Source organism: Oncorhynchus nerka, linkage group LG17 (assembly GCF_034236695.1).
Source record: "Oncorhynchus nerka isolate Pitt River linkage group LG17, Oner_Uvic_2.0, whole genome shotgun sequence".
NCBI classification, from domain to species: Eukaryota; Metazoa; Chordata; class Actinopteri; order Salmoniformes; family Salmonidae; genus Oncorhynchus; species Oncorhynchus nerka.
This window is the reverse complement of record NC_088412.1, coordinates 14,815,939-14,839,434: the sequence shown is the minus strand read 5'-3', so window position 1 is coordinate 14,839,434 and position 23,496 is coordinate 14,815,939. Positions and strand designations below refer to the sequence as shown.

At 43.7% G+C, this 23,496-nt stretch overlaps 1 protein-coding gene across 1 annotated transcript in view; it reads right to left on the bottom strand.

Moving 5' to 3' along the window:
* Nucleotides 1-536: 536 nt before the first annotated feature.
* The window catches only part of ush1c (Usher syndrome 1C), a 49,309-nt gene continuing 26,349 nt past the window's right edge, over nucleotides 537-23,496 (bottom strand). Inside the window, exons 12-20 of the mRNA XM_029685803.2 lie at nucleotides 21,258-21,323; nucleotides 19,795-19,928; nucleotides 19,535-19,614; nucleotides 8,234-8,266; nucleotides 7,432-7,485; nucleotides 5,110-5,209; nucleotides 4,425-4,534; nucleotides 3,903-3,958; nucleotides 537-1,671 (exon numbers count right to left, since the gene is read on the bottom strand). Coding sequence (XP_029541663.2) covers nucleotides 1,659-1,671; nucleotides 3,903-3,958; nucleotides 4,425-4,534; nucleotides 5,110-5,209; nucleotides 7,432-7,485; nucleotides 8,234-8,266; nucleotides 19,535-19,614; nucleotides 19,795-19,928; nucleotides 21,258-21,323 — 646 coding nt within the window. The 3' untranslated portion in view covers nucleotides 537-1,658. The remainder of the gene's footprint in view (nucleotides 1,672-3,902; nucleotides 3,959-4,424; nucleotides 4,535-5,109; nucleotides 5,210-7,431; nucleotides 7,486-8,233; nucleotides 8,267-19,534; nucleotides 19,615-19,794; nucleotides 19,929-21,257; nucleotides 21,324-23,496) is intronic.

Below are 23,496 nucleotides of genomic sequence, written 5' to 3'. Positions count from 1 at the left end.
TGAGCCTTCGACTACTGTACACAAACCGGTCGATCCAATACATTCACACACAATGGTCTATAGACAGTCACGTATGCCACCACATTGTAAAATGAACTGAACTGCCTGAGCAGTGAGCTTTGCTATTACATCCTCGCCTAGTGTATTATAGCTCTAGGCATACACTCCTAATTGAACTACTTCATTTGTAGACACATGCAATTGATAAATGTACAACCGATTTTACACAGGCTACAATAATTAAGATGAATATTTTATGTGTTCCCGCAGTGTAAGTATGACATGACAAGTGGCCAAATGAATTACCAAACCATTAAGGGAGACCTTGCCAAGTACTGTAAAATCAGACCAGGACTGGATCACGACTGCCCCCTGTGGACGTTAATCATTTCACAGGAGTGCATAATGAGTGAGATTTAAGATATCCACTACAATATGTTAATGAATGCAATGAGAGAGAAATTAAACTAACTAATGCATTAGAATTCTAGCATTATAAACTGTCTGAATCGTCCAAGTCAAGAAAATCTCATCAGTCAAAGTCAACAAATACCTTTATTGATCCTGAGCGTTGATTTCAAAGGAGGGACATTGATTACATCACAGTGTGCCTGCCTACCTGCTGGGTCTCGGGGTCTGCTTCTGATTACCCATGGTAACGGAATGATAATATCAAACACCTTTAATTGGGGACTTGGGGGTGTTATTTCAACGAGAGCCAAGGGTTTGTTATGGCATACTAGAAGTTTTATAAAAATAAAATAACTGCATATATACACAGTATAAGCTTGAAGTCATTTACTGGGTAAACCACGGGCATCGTGATGCCGAAACGTTGGTGGTTAACACAATAAATGACTGGGTGCGTATATGTGTAGTGTGTGCCTCTGTATTTATTTTCTAGAAGCCTACAGTTCACTCACCATTAGTCTCTACTAACATGTTTGGGTGTTTGGCAGCTCATGCTTTGATCTATGGCATACTAGAAGCTCATTGAGATGCACTAAGCATTTAATTAGACTTTCAGCATTGCCAGCTCCACTTGGGAAAGAACAATACAGGCCTGTTGACACTCGGGCTCTTTGGAGGTTTTCACCACTGGATTGACTCAAAACTCAATAAGATACACTTCCTTTGCTGTGGTGTACTAATATGAGAAGAAGGGGGGTAACCAGGGCCATGTATTTAGAGAGTTGGGCCACATTTTATAATGTTGAAATAATGTTCTAATTGTAGACATTCAGTTACACAGCATCGTTTAAAATATTGCCCATATTTAACATGGCTGCCATAGAATTTTGTCGTGTCATGTAAATGCATAATAATGCAGTTACCTCAATGTCTCAACTCTCTACATATATGGCTCTGGGGATTATGTACCCCAGATTCATATTATTATATATATCAGAAGTATCAGAAGTATCTGTACTGGGATCTAAATTAAACTCAACAGAGGATGACGTTCATAGACAGTTTGTTTACAGGTAGCACATCACAGTGTGGTTCTGGTTGAACAGACTTGTTTTCAGTAATGATCAGCATTGCATTTGATACAGTTTGATGCAGGGATTTGATTGTGACGATAGAAGTATGTCAGAGATAATGAGACGGGTGGTTGGTGGATATGGCTTGTTTGGCAGGCTGGGTGATGCAGTGACTCAGAAGAACGTCCTACAGAAAGACAGAAACAGGTGAATTACTTGGATGTCATCCGTTGAGGAGCCGTAAAACATGTCTTTAGTCACAAGTAGGAGCAAGTTAGAAATAACACCACATGCAGATGTGTAGAGAAACCCTATAGGTCTGTGTTCTCCAAAATGAACTGATTGAATCCACTGGTGGATTCCATTGGATTCTATTTGAGCCATGAATTGTGACCAGAAAGATTTCTTTCAACTAGATAGTTCATAATTTGGTTGGTACATGGGAACATTCCAAAAAAGCATTTGGTGGGTCACAGCACCAGAACAGTTGGGACAGCCTGGGGACCACCACTATAGTGTCACGTTCTGACCTTTATTCCTTTTGTTTTGTCTTTATTTAGTATGGTCAGGGCGTGAGTTGGGGTGGGCAGTCTATGTTAGTTTTTCTATATTTTCTATTTCTGTGTTTGGCCTGATATGGTTCTCAATCAGAGGCAGCTGTCTATCGTTGTCCCTGATTGAGAACCATAGTTAGATAGCCTGTTTTCCTTTGTGTTTTGTGGGTGGTTATTTTCAGTCTTTGTGTGTCTGCACCAGATAGAACTGTTTCGGTTGTCACTTTGTTGTTTTGTATTTTTGAAGTGTTCAGTTTCTTATTAAAAAGACGAACACTAACCACGCTGTGCTTTGGTCCTCTCCTTCTTCCACCAACGACAACCCTTACAGAATCACCCACCAAGAAAGGACCAAGCAGCGTGGTAACAGGCAGCAGCAGCAGGAGAGGCAATGATACCTGGAGAGATGGACTTGGGAGGAGATTCTGGACGGCAAAGGACCCTGGACTCAGCCAGGGGAATATCGCCGTCCCAAAGCAGTGCTGGAGGCAGCGAAAGCAGAGAGGCGCCGGTATGAGGAGGCAGCACGCACGTAAGCGCGGCTGGAAGCCCGAGAGGCAGCCTCAAATATTTCTTGGAGGGGGGCACACGGGGAGTGTTAACGGGGAGTGTGGCGAAGCCAGGTAGGAGACCTGCGCCAACTTCCCGTGCTTACCGGAGAGCGAGAGGGACCGGGCAGGCACTGTGTTATGCGGTGGAGCGCACGGTGTCCCCGGTGCGTGTGCATAGCCCGGTGCGGTAGATTCCATCTCCTCATATCGGCCGGGCTAGAGTGGGCATCAAGCCAGGTGCCATGAAGCCGGCTCTATGAATCTCCCGTCTGTCCTGAGCCGCCAGAGTCTCCCGTCTGTCCTGAGCCGCCAGAGTCTCCCGTCTGTCCTGAGCCACCAGAGCCGTCAGCCAGCCAGGACCTGCCAGAGCCGTCAGCCAGCCAGGAGCGGCCAGAACCGACAGCCAGCCAGGAGCTGCCAGAACCGTCTCCTGTCCGGAGCTGCCAGAGCTGCTCCTCTGTCCAGTGGCGCTCTCTACGATGATCTTCAGTCCGGGGCCCGCTACGAGGGTCCCCGCTCCAGAGGTGCCACCTAAGTGGGCCAAGACTGAGGTAGAGCGGGGTCCACGTCCCGCACCGCCGCCGTGAAAAAGGCCCACCCAGACCCTCCCCTTTTGATTAGGTTTTTGCGTCCGGAGTCCGCACCTTTGTGGGGGGGGGGGTACTGTCACGCCCTAACCTGAGTATTCTTTGTTTTCTTTATATATTTTGGTTAGGTCAGGGTGTGACATGTGTGATGTATGTGTTTTTGTACTGTCTAGGGGTTTTGTCGGTTTATGGGGTTATTTACCATCTAGGTGTTTATGTATGTCTAGATTGGTTCTCAATTAGAGGCAGCTGTTTATCGTTGTCTCTGATTGGGAATTTAGGCAGCCATCTTCTTTGGGTATTTCGTGGGTTATTGTCTATGTAATGTTGCATGTTTGCACTCAGTATTTATAGCGGTCACGTTCGTTTTGATATTTTGTTTGTTTGTTTAGTGTACTTCGTGTTTGTTTTCATCTATCATTAAAAGGATGTATTCACATCACGCTGCGCTTTGGTCTCCTCACTACGACGATCGTGACACATAGATTGTACTATATGTTGAGTTGATGGAGAGATTATACTATATGTTGAGTTGATGGAGAGATTATACTATATGTTGAGTTGATGGAGAGATTATACTATATGTTGAGTTGATGGAGAGATTATACTATATGTTGAGTTGATGGAGAGATTATACTACATGTTGAGTTGATGGAGACGTTATACTATATGTTGAGTTGATGGAGAGATTATACAATATGTTGAGTTGATGGCAAATGTACTTACACCTCATCTTCGTATTCTTTTGGAGGTGACACTGCTATCACCAGCTCAAACCAATCCTAAAGACACACAGACATATAAAGAAATGAAAAATCACGTTTGGCTCATATAACATCTTCCTAAAACTGTGATGACATGTCTATCCCTCTTCCATACAGTATTTCTATGGTTACAACATTTCACAAAGGACCTTTTGATAAAATTGATTCCACCCCTCCTCTCTCTTCTCCACCCCACACCTCCCCTCTCCTCTCTTCACTATAAAACCAACTGGTCTGAGTGTGAACGTTTTGATTACGGCTGGCCTTTATAACCATATCAATAAAACTCATGTACAGCAACAAATGACCTTCAGTGATCAGGGTAGTACCAAACAATACAGCATCAATATGATACATGTCTGTTTATTGAGAATAGTCATGAGCGTAAGCTGCCTAACTCATCGATTAGGCTGTGAGAAATACCCAACAGTATTTCTGATCTTAGATATTGCTGTCAGAGTTGCTGTAAAAGAGACAGTAGTACCCCTCCACTGTTCCAGGCCAAGTCTAGAGAGTTCTCTCCTTCTGTCAGTGAGGAGTCAGTCAGGACCTTCCCATTCACAGCCATCACCTCATCTCCTGGTACTATCCCACCTGGGGAGACAGGCACACACACACACACACACACGCACACACAGGCACACACAGGCACACACAGGCACACACACACACACACACACACACACAGTCAGGACAATAAACTCATTCATTGCTGTCTGCATTTTTGTTTTACAAACCACAACCTTAGTGCTGCCTATGTAGATTGAATTTTTGCTTTGGAACCAGATCCAACTCAATAGCCTGGGATTAGTTTCTACTATGACGTCTCCAAGAGGATATGAAATTAGTCAGCCTGATGAATACCAGACTGAGAGATTGGGTATAATAAACCTTTTCTCATTGCTATTCTGAAATCATACACAAAACAACATTCCAACTTTATTGTTAACAACAGAGCGTAAGGAAAGAGATTCTTGTTTGTCAGGTTCTTTATAATGAAGCCAAAATCAATCAAGTGTTGAAACACAAAATAATTTGTCTATGTACACCAACAACAACAAAGAATAGCTAAAAATAGTATTGATGTGTTGCATTTCCAATAGAATGCTTTAACATATACACATGGGGTTGCTTTCTTATGGACTTCGTTATGACATTTATGGACTCACCATGTTTGTCTACTGAGCTTCCATCATAAATGGCAGATACCACTAGCTTTCCCAGAGGGGAGTCTACACCCCCCTCCACAGCCAGATCAAGTGGTCCAACCTAAGGTAAGAGAGATCAAATCAAATCCAATTGTATTTGCCACATGCGCCGAATACAACAGACCTTAAAGTGAAATGCTTACTTAGAGGCCCTTAACAAACAATGCAGTTTTAAGAAGATAAAAAAGAGGGAAAAAAGTGTATTTACTATAATAAACGGGATAAAAAAATGTATCTATAAAATAAAACATAAGAAAAATATAAATAATTAAGGAGCAACAATAAAATAACAGTAGCGAGGCTATATACGGGGGGGTACCGTTACAGAGTCAATGTGCGGGGGAACCGGTTAGTCGAGGTAATATGTACATGTAGGTAGAGGTAAAGTGGCTATGCATGGATAATAAACAGAGAGAAGCAGCAGAGTAAAAATGGGGGGGGGGGGGGGGCAGTGCTGTTCAGGAGTCTTATGGTTTGGGGGTAGAAGCTGTTAAGAAGCCTTTCGGAGTTATATTTGGTGCTCCGCTACCGCTTGCTGTGCGGTAGTAGAGAGAACAGACTAGGGTGGCTGGAGTCTTTGACCATTTTGTGGACCTTCCTCTGCTCTTGATGGTGCAGCAGTAGAACTTTTTGATGATCCGAGGACCCATGCCAAATCTTTTCAGTCTCCTGTGGGGGAATAGGCGCTGTCGTGCCCTCTTCATGACTGTCTTGGTGTGTTTGGACCATGATAGTTTGTTGGTGATGTGGACACCAAGGAGCTCTCAAGCTCTCAACCTGCTCCACTACAGCCTCGTCAATGAGAATGGGGGCATGCTCGGTCCTCCTTTTCCTGTAGTCCAAAATGATCTCCTTTGTCTTGATCATGATGAGGGTGAGGTTGTTATCCTGGCACCACACGGCCAGGTCTCTGACCTCCTCCCTATAGGCTGTCTCATCGTTGTCGCTGATCAAGCCTACCACTGTTGTGTTGTTGGCAAACTTATTGATGGTGTTGGAGTCGTGCTTGGCCATGCAGTCATGGGTGAACAGGAAGTACAGGAGGGGACTGAGCACGCACCCCTGAGGGACACCCGTGTTGAGGATCAGCGTGGCAGATGTGTTGTTACCTACACTTACCACCTGGGGGCGGCCCGTCAGGAAGTTCAGGATCCAGTTGCAGAGGGAGGCGTTTAGTCCCAGGGTCCTTAGTTTAGTGATGAGCTTTGAGGGCACTATGGTGTTGAACGCTGAGCTGTAGTCAATGAATAGCATTCTCAAGTAGGTGTTCCTTTTGTCCAGGTGGGAAAGTGGATTGTGGAGTGCAATGGAGATTGCATCATCTGTGGATCTGTTGGGGTGGTATGCAAATTAGCTGATGCTCTCATGCATGCTTCAGTGTTGCTTGCCTCAAAGTGAGCATAGAAGTTATTTTGCTCGTCTGGTAGGCTCGTGTCACTGGGCAGCTCGCGGCTGTGCTTCCCTTTGTAGTCCGTAATAGTTTGCAAGCCCTGCCACACTCCACGACTGTCGGGGCCGGTGTAGTACGATTCAATCTTAGTCCTATATTGACTCTTTGCCTGTTTGATGGTTTGTCGGAGGGCATAGCGGGATTTCTTCTAAGTGTCCGGGTTAGTGTCCCGCTCCTTGAAAGCGGCCGCTCTACCCTTTAGCTCAGTGCGGATGCTGCCTGTAATCCATGGCTACTGGTTGGGGTATGTACGTACAGTCACTGTGGGGACGACGTCATCGATGTGCTTATTGATGAAGCCAGTAAGTGATGTGGTGTATTCCTCAATGCCATAGGAATAATCCCAGAACATATTCCAGTCTGTGCTAGCAAAACAGTCCTGTAGTTTAGCGTCTGCGTCATCTGACCACTTCCTTATTGAGCGAGTGACGGGTACTTCCTGCTTTAGGTTTTGCTTGTAAGCAGGAATCAGGAGGATGGAATTATTGTCAGATTTGCCAAATGGAGGGTGAAGGAGAGCTTTGTACGCATCTCTGTGTGTGGAGTAAAGGTGGTCTGGATTTTTTCCCTCTGGTTGCACATTTAACATGCTGGTAGACATTGGAATTACATGTAATCCATTAATTACATACAATTTAAAGATTTAGATGCATTGTCATCATCCTCTTGAACATCTGTATGAGGCAATAAAGGAATGGTTCTGCAGGACAAGATTAGCTGTATGTTCCCCGAAGTAAAATGTGTTTGGATCCTTCTTTCCTTCATGAAAAGCTTAGCAACCTGGGAAGTATAGTCATAACTGGACAGTTCATCCTGAGGCGGGTTCTGATTACCTTTTTGATTCTCAGCTGTCTCACGTCTCGTCCAGCTATCTGCTCCGAGGAGAACTGTTAACACAGCCAGAGAGCAGGGTGGTCACATCACAACACTGGATCACAGTGAATAGACATGTACACTCTTAGATAAAAAAGGGTTCCAAAAGGATTCTTCGGCAGTGCCCATAGAACCCTCCTTATTGAAAAAGTGATCCTATGGGGACAGCCAAAGAACCCTTTTAGTTTCTATATACTGTAGCACCTTTTTTTATAAGATTGTATAGATGGTACAATCTATACATTATATCTTCATGATATATGGCTTTAGATGTAGAAAACTGCTTCCCTGAGGTGCATTTACTTTTTCAAAGAAAGATGAGAACAAAAGAGATGTTCCACTGAGGTTTCCAGAAAGGCTATAACACAGACTGGCTGTAACAGTGACTCAATGAGGATCTATGGTTACCTAGAAGGCATGGCTCACATTGGATGGAGACTGACATTTGCACACAGCTTTATAGTCAAAGACATGTTTCACAGATCTTCAAAGGCACGTCTTCTGTTTGGTCTCTTGGTAACGATATTATTGGCATCCCACTGGGCACACGCTGGTTGAATCAATGTTGTTTCCAACAATGAAACGTTGAACCAACGTGGAATAGACGTTGAATTGACGTCTGTGCCCAGTGGGATATGAATGATCTACTTCTTCAAAGAGATGTATTTGCATGTGGTTGGTTCTACACCTGTATACATGGCATGATCCTATATGTCTAATAGTCTGGCAGATATATACAGGCTCAGCTCAGGCATACAGTACCATGGAGAGGGGATCAAAGTCTTCCACATATTTCTGAAAGACAAACAACATATGATTAGACCAGGGTTTCTTTCGGACCCAAAGTTGGCCCTGAGGATGTGAGAGGTGGGTCCCGAGTTATGAGTAAACATTGATAATCACACACTGTTTCTATTTATTTTGGGTTGTTCGAAGGACAGTACATTTTTCATTTGGGTCTCGAGCTGAAAAAGCTTAAGAGCCTCTGGATTAGATAGTTCACCGTGTCATTTCTGCATTGAGGTTTAGCACCACTAGGAAACATGGTTGAGCAATAGGCCTGCAATATAGCCTTATATCACCCTGGTCTCAGCTGATTTATTGCTCTAGTCCATACAAAGGATTTGGATAATTCTGATATTTTACACAATCTGTGATGTAAACTGAAAAGGCAATTATTTATTTTGTTAGTTTACAACATTGTAAAACTTCTTCATAGGTTCAACACAAACCAGATCAATGTAGCGTACCATTTATCATTATGTATCTAAATGACTTTTGCATGTAATCAGGCCCTAGCAGAGAATGAGTGTGCTGAGTGTTGAAGAGCTAGATTTCTTTTGACAACCACTTCTATGTCTTTAAATGTACTTTAAATAGATTAATTTAATAATATGAGAAAAACCAAGCTTGTGGATCCATTTTCCATATCTTTCCATCTCGAGCTTTGTAAAATAAAGGTCTATGCGACTGTAGCGATAAGAACGTCAGTATGAATATCAGCTAACTATATATTCAACTCTTTAAATAAAATTGTTGCTTCAAAAACCGATGTTTTAATGCTAAAACCAACACATTTCAGCGTTTCAATGCAATGGTTGTAACTACAGTGGCTTGCGAAAGTATTCACCCCCTTGGCATTTTTCCTATTTTGTTGCCTTACAACCTGGAATTAAAATGGATTTTGGGGGGGGTTGTATCATTGGATATACACAACTTGCCTAACACTTTGAAGATGCAAAATATTTTTTATTGTGAAACAAACAAGAAATAAGACACAAAAAAACATAAAACTTGTGAGTGCATAACTATTCACCCCCCCTAAAGTCAATACTTTGTAGAGCCACCTTTGGCAGCAATTACAGCTACAAGTCTCTTGGGGTATGTCTCTAAAAGCTTGGCACATCTAACCACTGGGATTGTTGCCCATTCTTCAAGGCAAAACTCCTACAACTCCTTCAAGTTGGATGGGTTCCGATGGTGTACAGCAATCTTTAAGTCATACCACAGATTCTCAATTGGATTGAGGTCTGGGCTTTGACTAGGTCATTCCAATACATTTAAATGTTTCTCCTTAAACCCCTCGAGTGTTGCTGCAGCAGTATGCTTACGGTCATTGTCCTGCTAGAAGGTGAACCTTCGTCCTTGTCTCAAATCTCTGGAAGACTGAAACAGGTTTCCCTCAAGCATTTCCCTGTATTTAGCGCCATTCCTTCAATTCTGACCAGTTTCCCAGTCCCTGCCAATGAAAAACATCCCCACAACATGATGCTGCCACCACCATGCTTCACTGCGGGGATGGTGTTCTCGGGGTGATGAAATATTTTGGGTTTGCGTCTGACGTAGCATTTTCCTTGATGGCCAAAAATCTCAATTTTAGTCTCATCTGACCAGAGTACCTTCTTTTGGGGAGGCTCCCACATGCCTTTTGGCGAACACCAAGTGTGTTTGTTATTTTTTTCTTTAATTAAGCAATGGCTTTTTTCTGGCCACTCTTCCTTAAAGCACAACTCTGTGGAGTGCACGGCTTAAAGTGGTCCTATGGACAGATACTCCAATCTCTGCTGTGGAGCTTTGCAGCTCCTTCAATGTTATCTTTGGTCTCCTTGTTGTATCTCTGATTAATGCACTCCTTGCCTGGTCTGTGAGTTTTGGTGGGCGGCCCTCTCTTGGCAGGTTTGTTGTGGTGTCATGTTCTTTCCTTTTTTAAATAATGGATTTAATGGTGCTCCGTGGGATGTTCAAAGTTTTGGAGCTTTTTTTATAACCCAACCTTGATCTGTACTTCTCCACAACTTTGTCCCTGACCTGCTTGGAGAGCTCCTTGGTCTTCATAGTGCCGCTTGCTTGGTGGTGCCCCTTGCTTAGTGGTGTTGCAGAACAGGTGTATATATATTGAGATCATGTGACACTTAGATTGCACACAGGTGGACTTTACTTAAGTAATTATGTGACTTCTGAAGGTAATTGGTTGCACCAGATTTTTTTTTTTTTAAACAAGTTATATTTTTCATTTCACTTCACCAGTTTGGACTATTTTGTGTATGTCCATTACATGAAATCCAAATAATAATCTATTTAATTACAGGTTGTAATGAAACAAAATAGGAAAAACGCCAAGGGGGTGAATGCTTTTGCAAGGTACTGTATAAAACATTGATTTTTGAAGCAAATTTCCATTGTTACTGAAAATCAGTTTTTCTGTTTCCTCCACTGTTCAATCACTGTTGTTTGAAAAAGTGAGATGGCGACTGCATTTCTAATTTTCACTTCAAAACATCTCAAAAGGAGTTGAAAATAAAAAACAAAACAGGGTTGTTCAATCTGCCTTTCACGTGTCTCTGCCTGCTAATATCACATTCACAGTGTGACATCTAAAGGCTCATCTTTCTCCTCTAGGACAGGCCTCATTGACACACACACACGCACATACACACACAAAAGCACACACACCGTCATCTGTGACCATCAAAATCTGAGGGCCACAGCTCCTCATTCATGGACAAAGGAGGAATAAAAAGCGTCTCTATAAAAGCTTGCTTTCTGAATGAACGTTGATTGAATCTGACTGAGTAAGATGACATTCTGAGTACAAGCCTATTCATTGCAATGACATTAATCATAACACAATAATAAATCAGTGGGTGCTTACATTTGTCCTATTTCACACATGTACAAGTGCGAATTGGTCAATCGTTTTCTTGCATATCCCACCACTCCTGAGAACCCTTAGAGAGCGGGGTCAGAGCCTGGGAACAGCCATTATTGACGGCGACCCTGGAACAATTAGAGTTAAGTTCCTTGCTCATGGACACATCAACAGATTTTTGAAAGCATCACAAGAACAAAAGGCCCTCTGAGGTATGAGGCTGCATCACGAATTGCCTATAGTGCACCACTTTCCACCAGATACAGTATAGTGCAGAATATAGGGTATAGCAGAGTACCAATTGAGATTTCCACAGAGTTTGTTATGACAGATCTGGAAGTGTTAGGGAATGAATTTAAGGAACAAGGACTGTAAAATCAAAGTTGGTTTTAACAATAATCATGATCTGTAAGGTTGTGTAAAAACATGGAGCTCTTTCTTTATAGAGCAGAGAGGTTTTTTGTGTTCCCAATCTCATTTTGTATCAAATACTAAAAAGGCCTTGACAGCAGGACATTGTACTGTCAGATAACATGAGATAAACCTGGACACTAAAAGAAGACGTACACCCACATAATGTACACCATTCAGCATCCACACCATCCGCATATCGACACAGAGACAAAAGAATGCCCAATACATGTGCACTCCACAGCCATTAGTTGAGTTATCGAATGTGCGACTACAAGGAACTAGTGCAGCAAACAAAGATGACAGATTGAGAACCAGAGAAGTAAAGGAGGCAGTCACTACACGCATCACTCCGGTGAAGAAAGAGGGATTGATTTAGTTAGGAAAGAGGAAGGGGAAACAGCCACTAAACTACTAATAACCACTCAGCAGAGCAGAGGAGAATCAAAGGAGAAGAGAGTCAGAGGGGAAGGTGGTGATGGGTATGGATTACTTGTCTCTTGTTGTTGGACCTAAAGGAGGTGTTGTACGTCACCATCCGTTTCAGCATCTCCGGCGGCTGTAGCACAGGAACCAGATGTCATTCAGAAGAGACACTAAGCTTCTTCTTTTTCTCTCTCCCTCTCTGCATCTTAGGGTTAAGTACTCGTTTACTGACAAGTTCTGTTGATAAACTGCAAAGACTATAATAGTCTCTGTGGATTCACCCTTGACAACATGGATAATATATGAAGACTCGATCCTCCCTTGGTTTTTCTGGATGGTGGTGACCAGTGGAAGCTGCTGAGGAGAGGACAGCTCATAGCAATGGCTGGAACAGAGTAAATGGAATCGCATCAATGGAAACCATGTGTTTGATGTTTTTGATATCATTACAGCCATTACCACGAGCCCGTCCTCCCCAATTAAGGTGCCATCAACCTCCTGTGGTGCTGACATATGGTAAATGACCAGCGGGAGCAGAATGCTATCTCCATAGTCATGCAATCAAACAGGGTGTCAGGAAGAGAGGAAGGGACATTAGCGTAGCCTCGCTATTATCTCCAAAACAGAAACCTTTCATGAATTGGAAAAAACAGCTATATTTTCCCATTAACGAACATACAATTATTTAACTTCGGAAGCTATTTCGAATACATTGTCTTTGTCCTATAGTCATACCACATTCAGGGGAGTTACAATCAAAAACATGATATTCCTGTGTTTTATATATATTTCCACACTGAGACTGGAATAATATTGTACAAGTGTGAAAATGATAGAAACGCGACCTCTTCAAACAGTATCTTAAATACGCTGTACACTAACCATCCTTGTCTTGTACAGCAGAGAAACCAGAAAAACATCTTGAACAAACAAGCACCCCGACTAGGGACAGTGACAACCAACTAGCACCCCGGCTAGGGACAGTGACAACCAACTAGCACCCCGGCTAGGGACTGTGACATCAAACTAGCACCCCGGCTAGGGACAGTGACAACCAACTAGCACCACGGCTAGGGACAGTGACAACCAACTAGCACCACGGCTAGGGACAGTGACAACCAACTAGCACCCCGGCTAGGGACAGTGACAACAAACAAGCACCCCGGCTAGGGACAGTGACAACCAACTAGCACCACGGCTAGGGACAGTGACAACCAACTAGCACCCCGGCTAGGGACAGTGACAACCAACTAGCACCCCGGCTAGGGACAGTGACAACCAACTAGCACCCCGGCTAGGGACAGTGACATCAAACTAGCACCCCGGCTAGGGACAGTGACAACCAACTAGCACCCCGGCTAGGGACAGTGACAACCAACTAGCACCCCGGCTAGGGACAGTGACAACCAACTAGCACCCCGGCTAGGGACAGTGACATCAAACTAGCACCCCGGATAGGGACAGTGACAACCAACTAGCTCTGGGGTAACATGACTGGTTTAGACATGGCAGAGGCCATCTGACACCTCTGGTTGGGCGGGCTAGGAGCTATTTGTTATTGGGAACATCCATTCAGCAGCAAATATGACAGCAAGCAATGGGGTTACAGTGGTCAACAGTGAGAAGCAGGATTCTACTGCTGAATCCCAGAACAAACAGCTCATGATGAAACCAGTGACATCAGAGCTTTAACCCTGTGATTTAACCCTATGTTTATCTATGTTTAACCCTGTAAGGTCAGCGCCCTGGGGATGTTCTAGAACTGTGAAGAAAGTTGTGTGGTTTCAATGTCAACAGATCTCCAGCTTGTCTCAACATTTGTTCACATCACACAAGTACCTGCTTCTAGGCAGGCGTAATGAACACTCTCAAACATCAGACTCACCAGGGGATTGCTTGAATTGGATACACCACTGACGTGGGAAGTGTTTCTCATCACCTGAACCAGGGAAAGAGTACTGTGTATTCATCCCCAAATTACTTTTGCAAAACACTATGGGAATATGAATGTTACACACACACACACACACACACACACACACACACACAGGGGTGTTTGAAGTAGAACACATCAAGACAGGAGATATTGTGCACTTCAAAAGGAGCTATTCAGTCTTGACTTACAGCCTCTTTCGCCTACATTGACAATATAATGTCTTCACACACAAACAACACCCACTACTTACTGCAAATCACACCACAACACGCCATGCGATTTCTACACCCACTACTTACTGCAAATCACACCACAACACGCCATGCGATTTCTACACCCACTACTTACTGCAAATCACACCACAACACGCCATGCGATTTCTACACCCACTACTTACTGCAAATCACACCACAACACGCCATGCGATTTCTACACCCACTACTTACTGTAAATCACACCACAACACGCCATGCGATTTCTACACCCACTACTTACTGCAAATCACACCACAACACGCCATGCGATTTCTACACCCACTACTTACTGCAAATCACACCACAACACGCCATGCGATTTCTACACCCACTGCTGTCAAATACTATAAAAACCTTACAAATCACACAGAGACTTGACAAACTGAATAAAAAACAGCATTTCATTTCAATGGATAGGAAAGAGATGTCTTCTTCACACCATTCAGTCATTGTGAATTGTTGTCTGCTCCCATCAACTCAGCTAAAAGGTTTCGGGGGAAGGCAAGGGCTAGGGGCTGTTTTCAGACCAGACCATAGACACCCTAGGGAGGCTACCTTAAAGTTCGAGGGGTAGGTCATTTCCCTGGCATTGGACGAATGGTAACCTCCCCTTGGCAGGTACCCACCCTGCTTCCATTCGCTCCATGTCTCGAGATGATTGGAGGGGTGATGGTGGTGGTACCATCCATGGGACCCTCCCCCCAGCCTCTCCTCCGGGTGCTGGGGGGTGGGGGAGGAGGAGGGGGAGGTTGAGGGGTGGGCCGGGGGAGGAGGGGAGCATGTAGGACTGTGAGGGAGGGGGTAGTGGGAGGAGGAGTAGGGAGGGTACGTGGAAGGAGGAGGAGGACCGAGCTGACTTCCTCTGGAGGCTGCTGTAGCAGCCGAGGGAGGAGGCTTGCGGATGGAGGGGGGCATTGGGGGATGGTTGTGGTGAGGGGGGAGTTGGGGATGGCGGTGTTGAGTCTGGGGGAAAGTGGAGGGAGAGGTAGGGCTGGTGGGGGCCAGTCTCTTCAGGGGCCCTTTCAGACTCTGGTCCACCTCATCCAAGTTGAAATCATCCAGGTCAGTGGTGGCCAGCTGGAGACCCCCGGTAGAAACGCCTCACCATGGGCCCAGAGGCAGGAGAGCAAGGAGGGGACACCTGAAGGACAAGCCCTGCCACTCAGACACTCACAACCACAGCGCTATCACTGTACTCCACACAGACAGTCTCAGAGTACTGTGACTGCACTACAATCATTGTCTTTGAATAACAAGATAAATGACTCACTGTATCCTACCACAAATCTATCAGTTACCAACGGAATGGAAAAAACATTAAATGATGAAGAGTTACTACAAATATAAAATATCATATGCGATAGTACCACAGGTGGTCCTCACTGATACACAGAGGAAAGGGGGTTCTAGGAGAGGTGGTTCTACATGGTGCTAGGAGAGGTGGTTCTACATAGTGCTAAGAGAGGTGGTTCTACATAGCTCTAGGAAAGGTGGTTCTACATAGTTCTAGGACAGGTGGTTCAACATGGTTATAGGAGAGGTAGTTCTACATAGCTCTAGGAGAGGTGGTTCTACATAGCTCTAGGAAGGGTGGTTCTACATAGTTCTAGGAGAGGTGGTTCCACATAGTTATAGGGAGGGTAGTTCTACATAGTTCTAGGAAAGGGGGTTCTAGGTGTACCTTTGGGGACTCATTCTCTACACAGGAAATGTGTTCCAGCTGTGTCTGACAGAGACGTTCCACCCAGTGCTGCACCTTCTCCGAGATCCTCCTGCTCAGTCTCTGACACCTGGGGCACGGCATAGCGCAACGCAAGGCAACGAAATACTCTAGATCGGGTCACTGGTCACTCATATAGAACAACATATAACTCAAGGCTGGGTTATGGCTCAGTCATAAAAACAACATATAACTCAAGGCTGGGTTATGGCTCAGTCATAAAAACAACATATAACTCAAGGCTGGGTTATGGCTCAGTCATAAAAACAACATATAACTCAAGGCTGGGATATGGCTCAGTCATAAAAACAACATATAACTCAAGGCTGGGATATGGCTCAGTCATAAAAACAACATATAACTCAAGGCTGGGATATGGCTCAGTCATAAAAACAACATATAACTCAAGGCTGGGATATGGCTCAGTCATAAAAACAACATATAACTCAAGGCTGGGATATGGCTCAGTCATAAAAACAACATATAACTCAAGGCTGGGTTATGGCTCAGTCATAAAAACAACATATAACTCAAGGCTGGGTTATGGCTAGGTCATACAGGTATAAATGAAAAAAGATTGCACATACTATTGGCGTGTGCTGACAAAACATCAACAGAAAATAAAGTGTTTGTGACTGTCATTAAATATTCTCACTTATATGGCATGGTGTTATATGGACATTACTTCTAACTCCTGCAAAGGTTTACTGATCAACACTCCTACACCAGTCAGATCATTACTCCTACCTCCTGCACCAGTCAGATCATTACTCCTACCTCCTGCACCAGTCAGATCATTACTCCTACCTCCTGCACCAGTCAGATCATTACTCCTACCTCCTACACCAGTCAGATCATTACTCCTACACCAGTCAGATCATTACTCCTACACCAGTCAGATCATTACTCCTACACCAGTCAGATCATTACTCCTACCTCCTACACCAGTCAGATCATTACTCCTACCTCCTCCACCAGTCTCAGACCTACACCAGTCAGATCATTATTACTCCTACACCAGTCAGATCATTATTACTCCTCCACCAGTCTCCTACACCAGTCAGATCATTACTCCTACCTCCTCCACCAGTCAGATCACTTACCTCCTACACCAGTCAGTCCACCAGTCAGATCATTACTCCTACCTCCACCAGTCAGATCATTACTCCTACACCAGTCCTCCTACCTCCTACACCAGTCAGATCATTACTCCTACCTCCTCCACCAGTCAGATCATTACTCCTACCTCCTGCACCAGTCAGATCATTACTCCTACCTCCTCCACCAGCCAGATCATTACTCCTACCTCCTCCACCAGTCAGATCATTACTCCTACCTCCTCCACCAGACAGATCATTACTCCTACCTCCTGCACCAGTCAGATCATTACTCCTACCTCCTCCACCAGCCAGATCATTACTCCTACCTCCTCCACCAGTCAGATCATTACTCCTACCTCCTCCACCAGCCAGATCATTACTCCTACCTCCTCCACCAGTCAGATCATTACTCCTACCTCCTCCACCAGTCAGATCATTAGTCCTACCTCCTCCACCAGTCAGATCATTAGTCCTACCTCCTGCACCAGTCAGATCATTACTCCTACCTCCTGCACCAGTCAGATCATTACTCCTACCTCCTGCACCAGTCAGATCATTACTCCTACCTCCTGCACCAGTCAGATCATTAGTCCTACCTCCTGCACCAGTCAGATCATTAGTCCTACCTCCTGCACCAGTCAGATCATTAGTCCTACCTCCTGCACCAGTCAGATCATTACTCCTACCTCCTGCACCAGTCAGATCATTACTCCTACCTCCTGCACCAGTCAGATCATTACTCCTACCTCCTCCACCAGTCAGATCATTACTCCTACCTCCTGCACCAGTCAGATCATTACTCCTACCTCCTGCACCAGTCAGATCATTACTCCTACCTCCTCCACCAGTCAGATCATTACTCCTACCTCCTGCACCAGTCTGATCATTAGTCCTACCTCTTGCACCAGTCTACTGATCTTCAGCTGTTTCTCTCGTTCATACATTTCCTCCTGCTCTGCAGCCAGATTCAGCTCAAACTCCATCTCTTTCTTGTTCTTCCTCTGTTCCTGCAAGGTGTCAATGTTGGACACCTTCTTCTTCTTCTCTACTTTCTGAGGCGCCAGTAAAGTTTAGAATTATAGAAAGCAGGGAGAAACCAGAACCGATGATTCCACGACAAACGACAAATTATGCAAAAAACGATACAGTACAAGAAGGTTTTCCAACTTCCAACAGAGACTGACGGCCATCACAATATAGGTTAATAACTACCACAGCATTGTGGTGACAGGACCAGTAAAGAAGTCAAGTTAACCTCAGTGCATTCAGAAAGTATTCAAACCCCTTGACTTTTTCCACATTTTGTTGTGTTAAAGCCTGAATTTAAAATTGATTTTGTGTCACTGGCCTACACACAATACTCTACAATGTCAAAGTGGAATTATGTTTTTAGACATTTTTTACAAATGTGACCCGATTCAGGAAACTAGGCGTAGGTCGCAAGTCACGACTTCACAGGAGAGCCGTTTGAGTGGCCAAGTTACAGTTTTGACTTAAATCGGCTTGAAAATCTATGGCAAGACTAATGTGCAAATATTGTACAATCCAGTTGTTAAAAGCTCTTCTTTTAATTTTTTTTATCCTTTATTTAAGTAGGCAAGTCAGTTAAGAACAAATTCTTATTTACAATGACGGCCAAACCCGGACAATGCTGGGCCAATTGTGTGCCGCCCTATGGGACTCCCAATCACACTCAGCTGTGATACAGCCTGGACTCGAACCAGGTACTATAGTGACGCCTCTTTCACTGAGATGCAGTGCCTTAGACTGCTGTGCCACTTGGGAGCCCAGAGTGACTTACCCAGAAAGACTCACAGCTGTAATCTCTGCCAAAGGTGCTTCTACAAAGTATTGACTCAGGGGAGTGAATACTTATTTATTTCGTTTCTAATAAATTTGCTAAAATTTCAACAAACTTTTTCCATTTGTCATTATGGGGTAGTGTGTGTAGATGGGTGAGAAAAACATAAATGTAATCCATTTTGAATTCAGGTCGTAACACACCTAAATGTGGAGTAAGTCAAGGAGTATGCATACTTTCTGAAGGCACTGCATATGTGTTAGCTTCGAGAGAACACACTCACAGCACACCAAACTGCGACCGTACAGAATACCTTGCGGAGTGTGCTTCCCTTCATAGTGATAAAACCATCCCAAAGCTACAGAGGAAAAACAACATCAACCAGAGTCACTCTGATACCCAGACAGACGCAAATCCTAGCAAGGCACATAATAACTTGAGCAAATCTAGAAAAAAACATCTACTATAGTTGGTCAACTGAATCCAATGCTCACAACAAAAAGAAAGAAAGAAAGAAAGAAAGAAAGCTCAAGGGGTTGTATTGAGAAATATAACACCCTCTTGGATTCTAGGCAGTTTAGGAAACACAAGACAAGCTAGCTAAAGCAGAAACAGCCTAGCATCCAGGCTAGCACTGTTAATGGACAGTATAGGAAAATGTCAATAGGTTTTGGTTGTCAAAGGAAATCGAGCATGTTGTCAGTGGTATTGAAACGTGTCTCTGACTCTGAGATGTGTCGGTATACTGTGAGACTCAGTCACTCACTTCTCTCCCTTCTTCTTCCTCCTCCTCCTCCTGTTCCTCCTCATCATTGTCGTCAGCCTGAAAAGAGCTGGCTCCATAGTCTGGAAGTGAAGGAAGTCAGAAAGCACGGCACACAGAGGAAGAAGACAGGAGACAGACAGCATGCAGAGAGGTTCAACACAACTGTAAGTCTAGGCCCTTACTGGTCCTGCTGCTCTACAGGTCCCTGTTGGAATCTATTCATTCATCTAAAGATGTACCGACTGTTCCCTTCTCCTTACCAGAGCTCTTGGACTCGGGGGGTGGGGTGTTGATTTTGTGCCGGGCAGGGGAGGGACTCTTGGTTTTGGTTTGTTCTCCAGGGGCCCAGTCCTCCTCCCACTCCCCGTTGTGCTTCCTCTCCGTAGCCTCGATCCTAAACACGCACACACACTTTTATTTTAACTAGATGGTCTGTGAAGTTTAGATGGATCCTGTGTTCCCTTTATGTCATTCTCCCAGTCCCTGACTGACCTGTCAGTCTGTTTATCCCAGTCCCTGACTGATCTGTCTGTTTCTCCCAGTCCCTGACTGATCTGTCTGTTTCTCCCAGTCCCTGACTGATCCATCTATCTATTCCAGTCCCTGACTGATCTGTCTGTTTCTCCCAGTCCCTGACTGATCTGTCTGTTTCTCCCAGTCCCTGACTGATCCATCTATCTATTTCAGACCCTGACTGATCTGTCTGTTTCTCCCAGTCCCTGAATGATCCATCTATCTATTCCAGTCCCTGACTGATCTGTCTGTTTCTCCCAGTCCCTGACTGATCCATCTATCTATTTCAGTCCCTGACTGATCTGTCTGTTTCTCCCAGTCCCTGAATGATCCATCTATCTATTTCAGTCCCTGACTGATCTGTCTGTTTCTCCCAGTCCCTGAATGATCCATCTATCTATTTCAGTCCCTGACAGATCTGTCTGTTTCTCCCAGTCCCTGACTGATCTGTCTGTTTCTCCCAGTCCCTGAATGATCCATCTATCTATTCCAGTCCCTGACTGACCTGTCAGTCTGTTTATCCCAGTCCCTGACTGATCTGTCTGTTTCTCCCAGTCCCTGACTGATCCATCTATCTATTTCAGACCCTGACTGATCTGTCTGTTTCTCCCAGTCCCTGAATGATCCATCTATCTATTCCAGTCCCTGACTGATCTGTCTGTTTCTCCCAGTCCCTGACTGATCCATCTATCTATTTCAGTCCCTGACTGATCTGTCTGTTTCTCCCAGTCCCTGAATGATCCATCTATCTATTTCAGTCCCTGACTGATCTGTCTGTTTCTCCCAGTCCCTGAATGATCCATCTATCTATTTCAGTCCCTGACAGATCTGTCTGTTTCTCCCAGTCCCTGACTGATCTGTCTGTTTCTCCCAGTCCCTGAATGATCCATCTATCTATTCCAGTCCCTGACTGACCTGTCAGTCTGTTTATCCCAGTCCCTGACTGATCTGTCTGTTTCTCCCAGTCCTTGACTGATCCATCTATCTATTCCAGTCTCTGACTGATCAGTCTGTTTCTCCCAGTCCCTGACTGATCTGTCTGTTTCTCCCAGTCCTTGACTGATCCATCTATCTATTCCAGTCCCTGACTGATCCGTCTGTTTCTCTATGAGTAGAATATGTTATTGTGCGTAACATTATTGTACAAAATACAATATATATATATATATTATAGAAACAACAATCAACATGCAAAGCAAGGTGAACTCACTTCTCCATTTCCTTCTGGTAGCGTTCCTCTTCCTCAGCATTCTTCTGAGAAATCTCAATATTTCTCCTATTCACAACACAAAGAAACACATGTTAACAACATAAACATGTATGGGCTATCTATCACACTGAGATATAAGTTCAGCCTATTCTTCTGGAGATAGTGCCAGTGCAACATTAATGCATTCACTATGAAAGTTATGTTGACAACAAGTCATTTTTGTATATATTGAATGCCAATCAGAAAAAAATGCTAAATCCTGTTTTGCTTGTCTTCTCTTGTGAGTCTGATTGCTTTTATTGCTAGTGGAAGGTCAGTCATTTTCTAGTGTACAGAGCCAAGAGATAAAGGCTGCTGTGCTCTACAGATTGTTTTCTGAACAGAAGCCTGGACCTAATTTGTCAAACTGAGCAAAGATTGTCTTCATCTTGTGGGTTGACAAGTTGAAATAAACATAAGTTTCAATCATCACCTACTGTCTACTCAGAGATTACATATGTGACTAGTTTCAGGAAACTAGGCATATGTCTCATGTCACGACTTCACAGGAGAGGCATTTGAGTGGCCAAGTTACAGTTTTGAAACATTATTTTTTTATCAAATTGCATTTTTTGACAGAAAGGCCTTCTGGAACATGTAAACTTTCATGTGCCTTAAAAACAAACTTGTGTTCCATCCGTAAATAAAAATACAATTGTTGCCTAGTTGGTTTAGCAAAAGAAAAAGTCAGGAACCTTTCCGCTAGCTAGCAGGGAGATGAGTTTGGATTGGTCTGCCATGTAGCATGCTTCTGTTTATAACGTGAGCTGTTCAGTATGTGTTGATCGTCCTTTCTACCGCGTTGTTTTGAAATACAGTGCATTCGGAAAGTATTTAGACCCCTTGACTTTTCCACATTTTGTTACGTTACAGCCTTATTCTAAAATGTATTAAATCATTCTCTCCCCTCATTAATCTACACACAATATCCCATAATGACAAAGAAAAAACTCAGTACTTTGTTGAAGCATCTTAGGCAGCGATTACAGCATAGAGTATTCTTGGGTATTACGCCACAAGTTTGGCACACCTGTATTTGGGGAGTTTCTCCCATTCTTCTCTGCAGATCCTCTCTGCAGATCCAATCAGAGACTTGTCCTAAAGCCACTCCTGTGTTGTCTTGAATGTGTGTTTATTTTAACATTTTTATACATTTGCAAACATTTCTAAAAACCTGTTTTCACTTTGTCATTATGGGGTATTGCGTGTAGATTGCTGAGGAGAATTTTTTTTAGTTTTTTTTTTAATAACGCTGTAACGTAACAAAATGTGGAAAAAGTCAAGGGGTCTGAATATTGTTTCCTCGTCAGTCTTCACACAATACCCCATAATGACAAAGCGAAAACAGGTTTTTAGAAATATTTGCAAATAAGTCTTCATACCCTTTGATATGACACTCGAACTTGAGCTCAGGTGCATCCTGTTTCAATTGATCATCCTTGAGATGTTTCTACAACTTGATTGGAATCCACCTGTGGTAAATTCAATTGATTGGAAATTATTTGGAAAGGCACACACCTGTCTGTATAAAGTTGACAGTGCATATCAGAGCAAAAACCAAGCCATGAGGTTGAAGGAATTGTCCGTAGAGCTCAGATACAGGATTGTGTCAAGGCACAGACACGAGGAAGGGTACCAAAAAATGTCTGCAGCATTAATTCTTAAGGACGTGGTACCGAGGTGGGAACCACAATCAGCGGAAATGTTAAAGAGCGCCACCTATAGAGGTTGATAAACCTCAAACTTTCATTAAAATTGACATACAATATACTGAATTAAAGCTACACTCGTTGTGAATCTATCCACCAAGTCAGATTTGTAAAATGCTTTTCGGCGAAAGCATGAGAAGCTATTATCTGATACCATGCACCCTCAAAATACTGCAACGTCACCTAACACGACAGATTTTGCGTTAGCCGGCGCAAACCAAAAACGCTGAAATAAAATATAAAACATTCATTACCTTTGACGAGCTTCTTTCTTGGCACTCCTAGATGTCCCATAAACATCATTTAGGGTCTTTTTTCGATTAAATCGGTCCATATATAGCCTAGATATCGATCTAAGAATACTGTGTGATAAACTGAAAAAAATAGCGTTTCATAACGTAACGTCATTTTTTTAAATTCAAAAAGTCGACGATAAACTTTCACAAAACACTTCGAAATACTTTTGTAATGCAACTTTAGGTATTAGTACA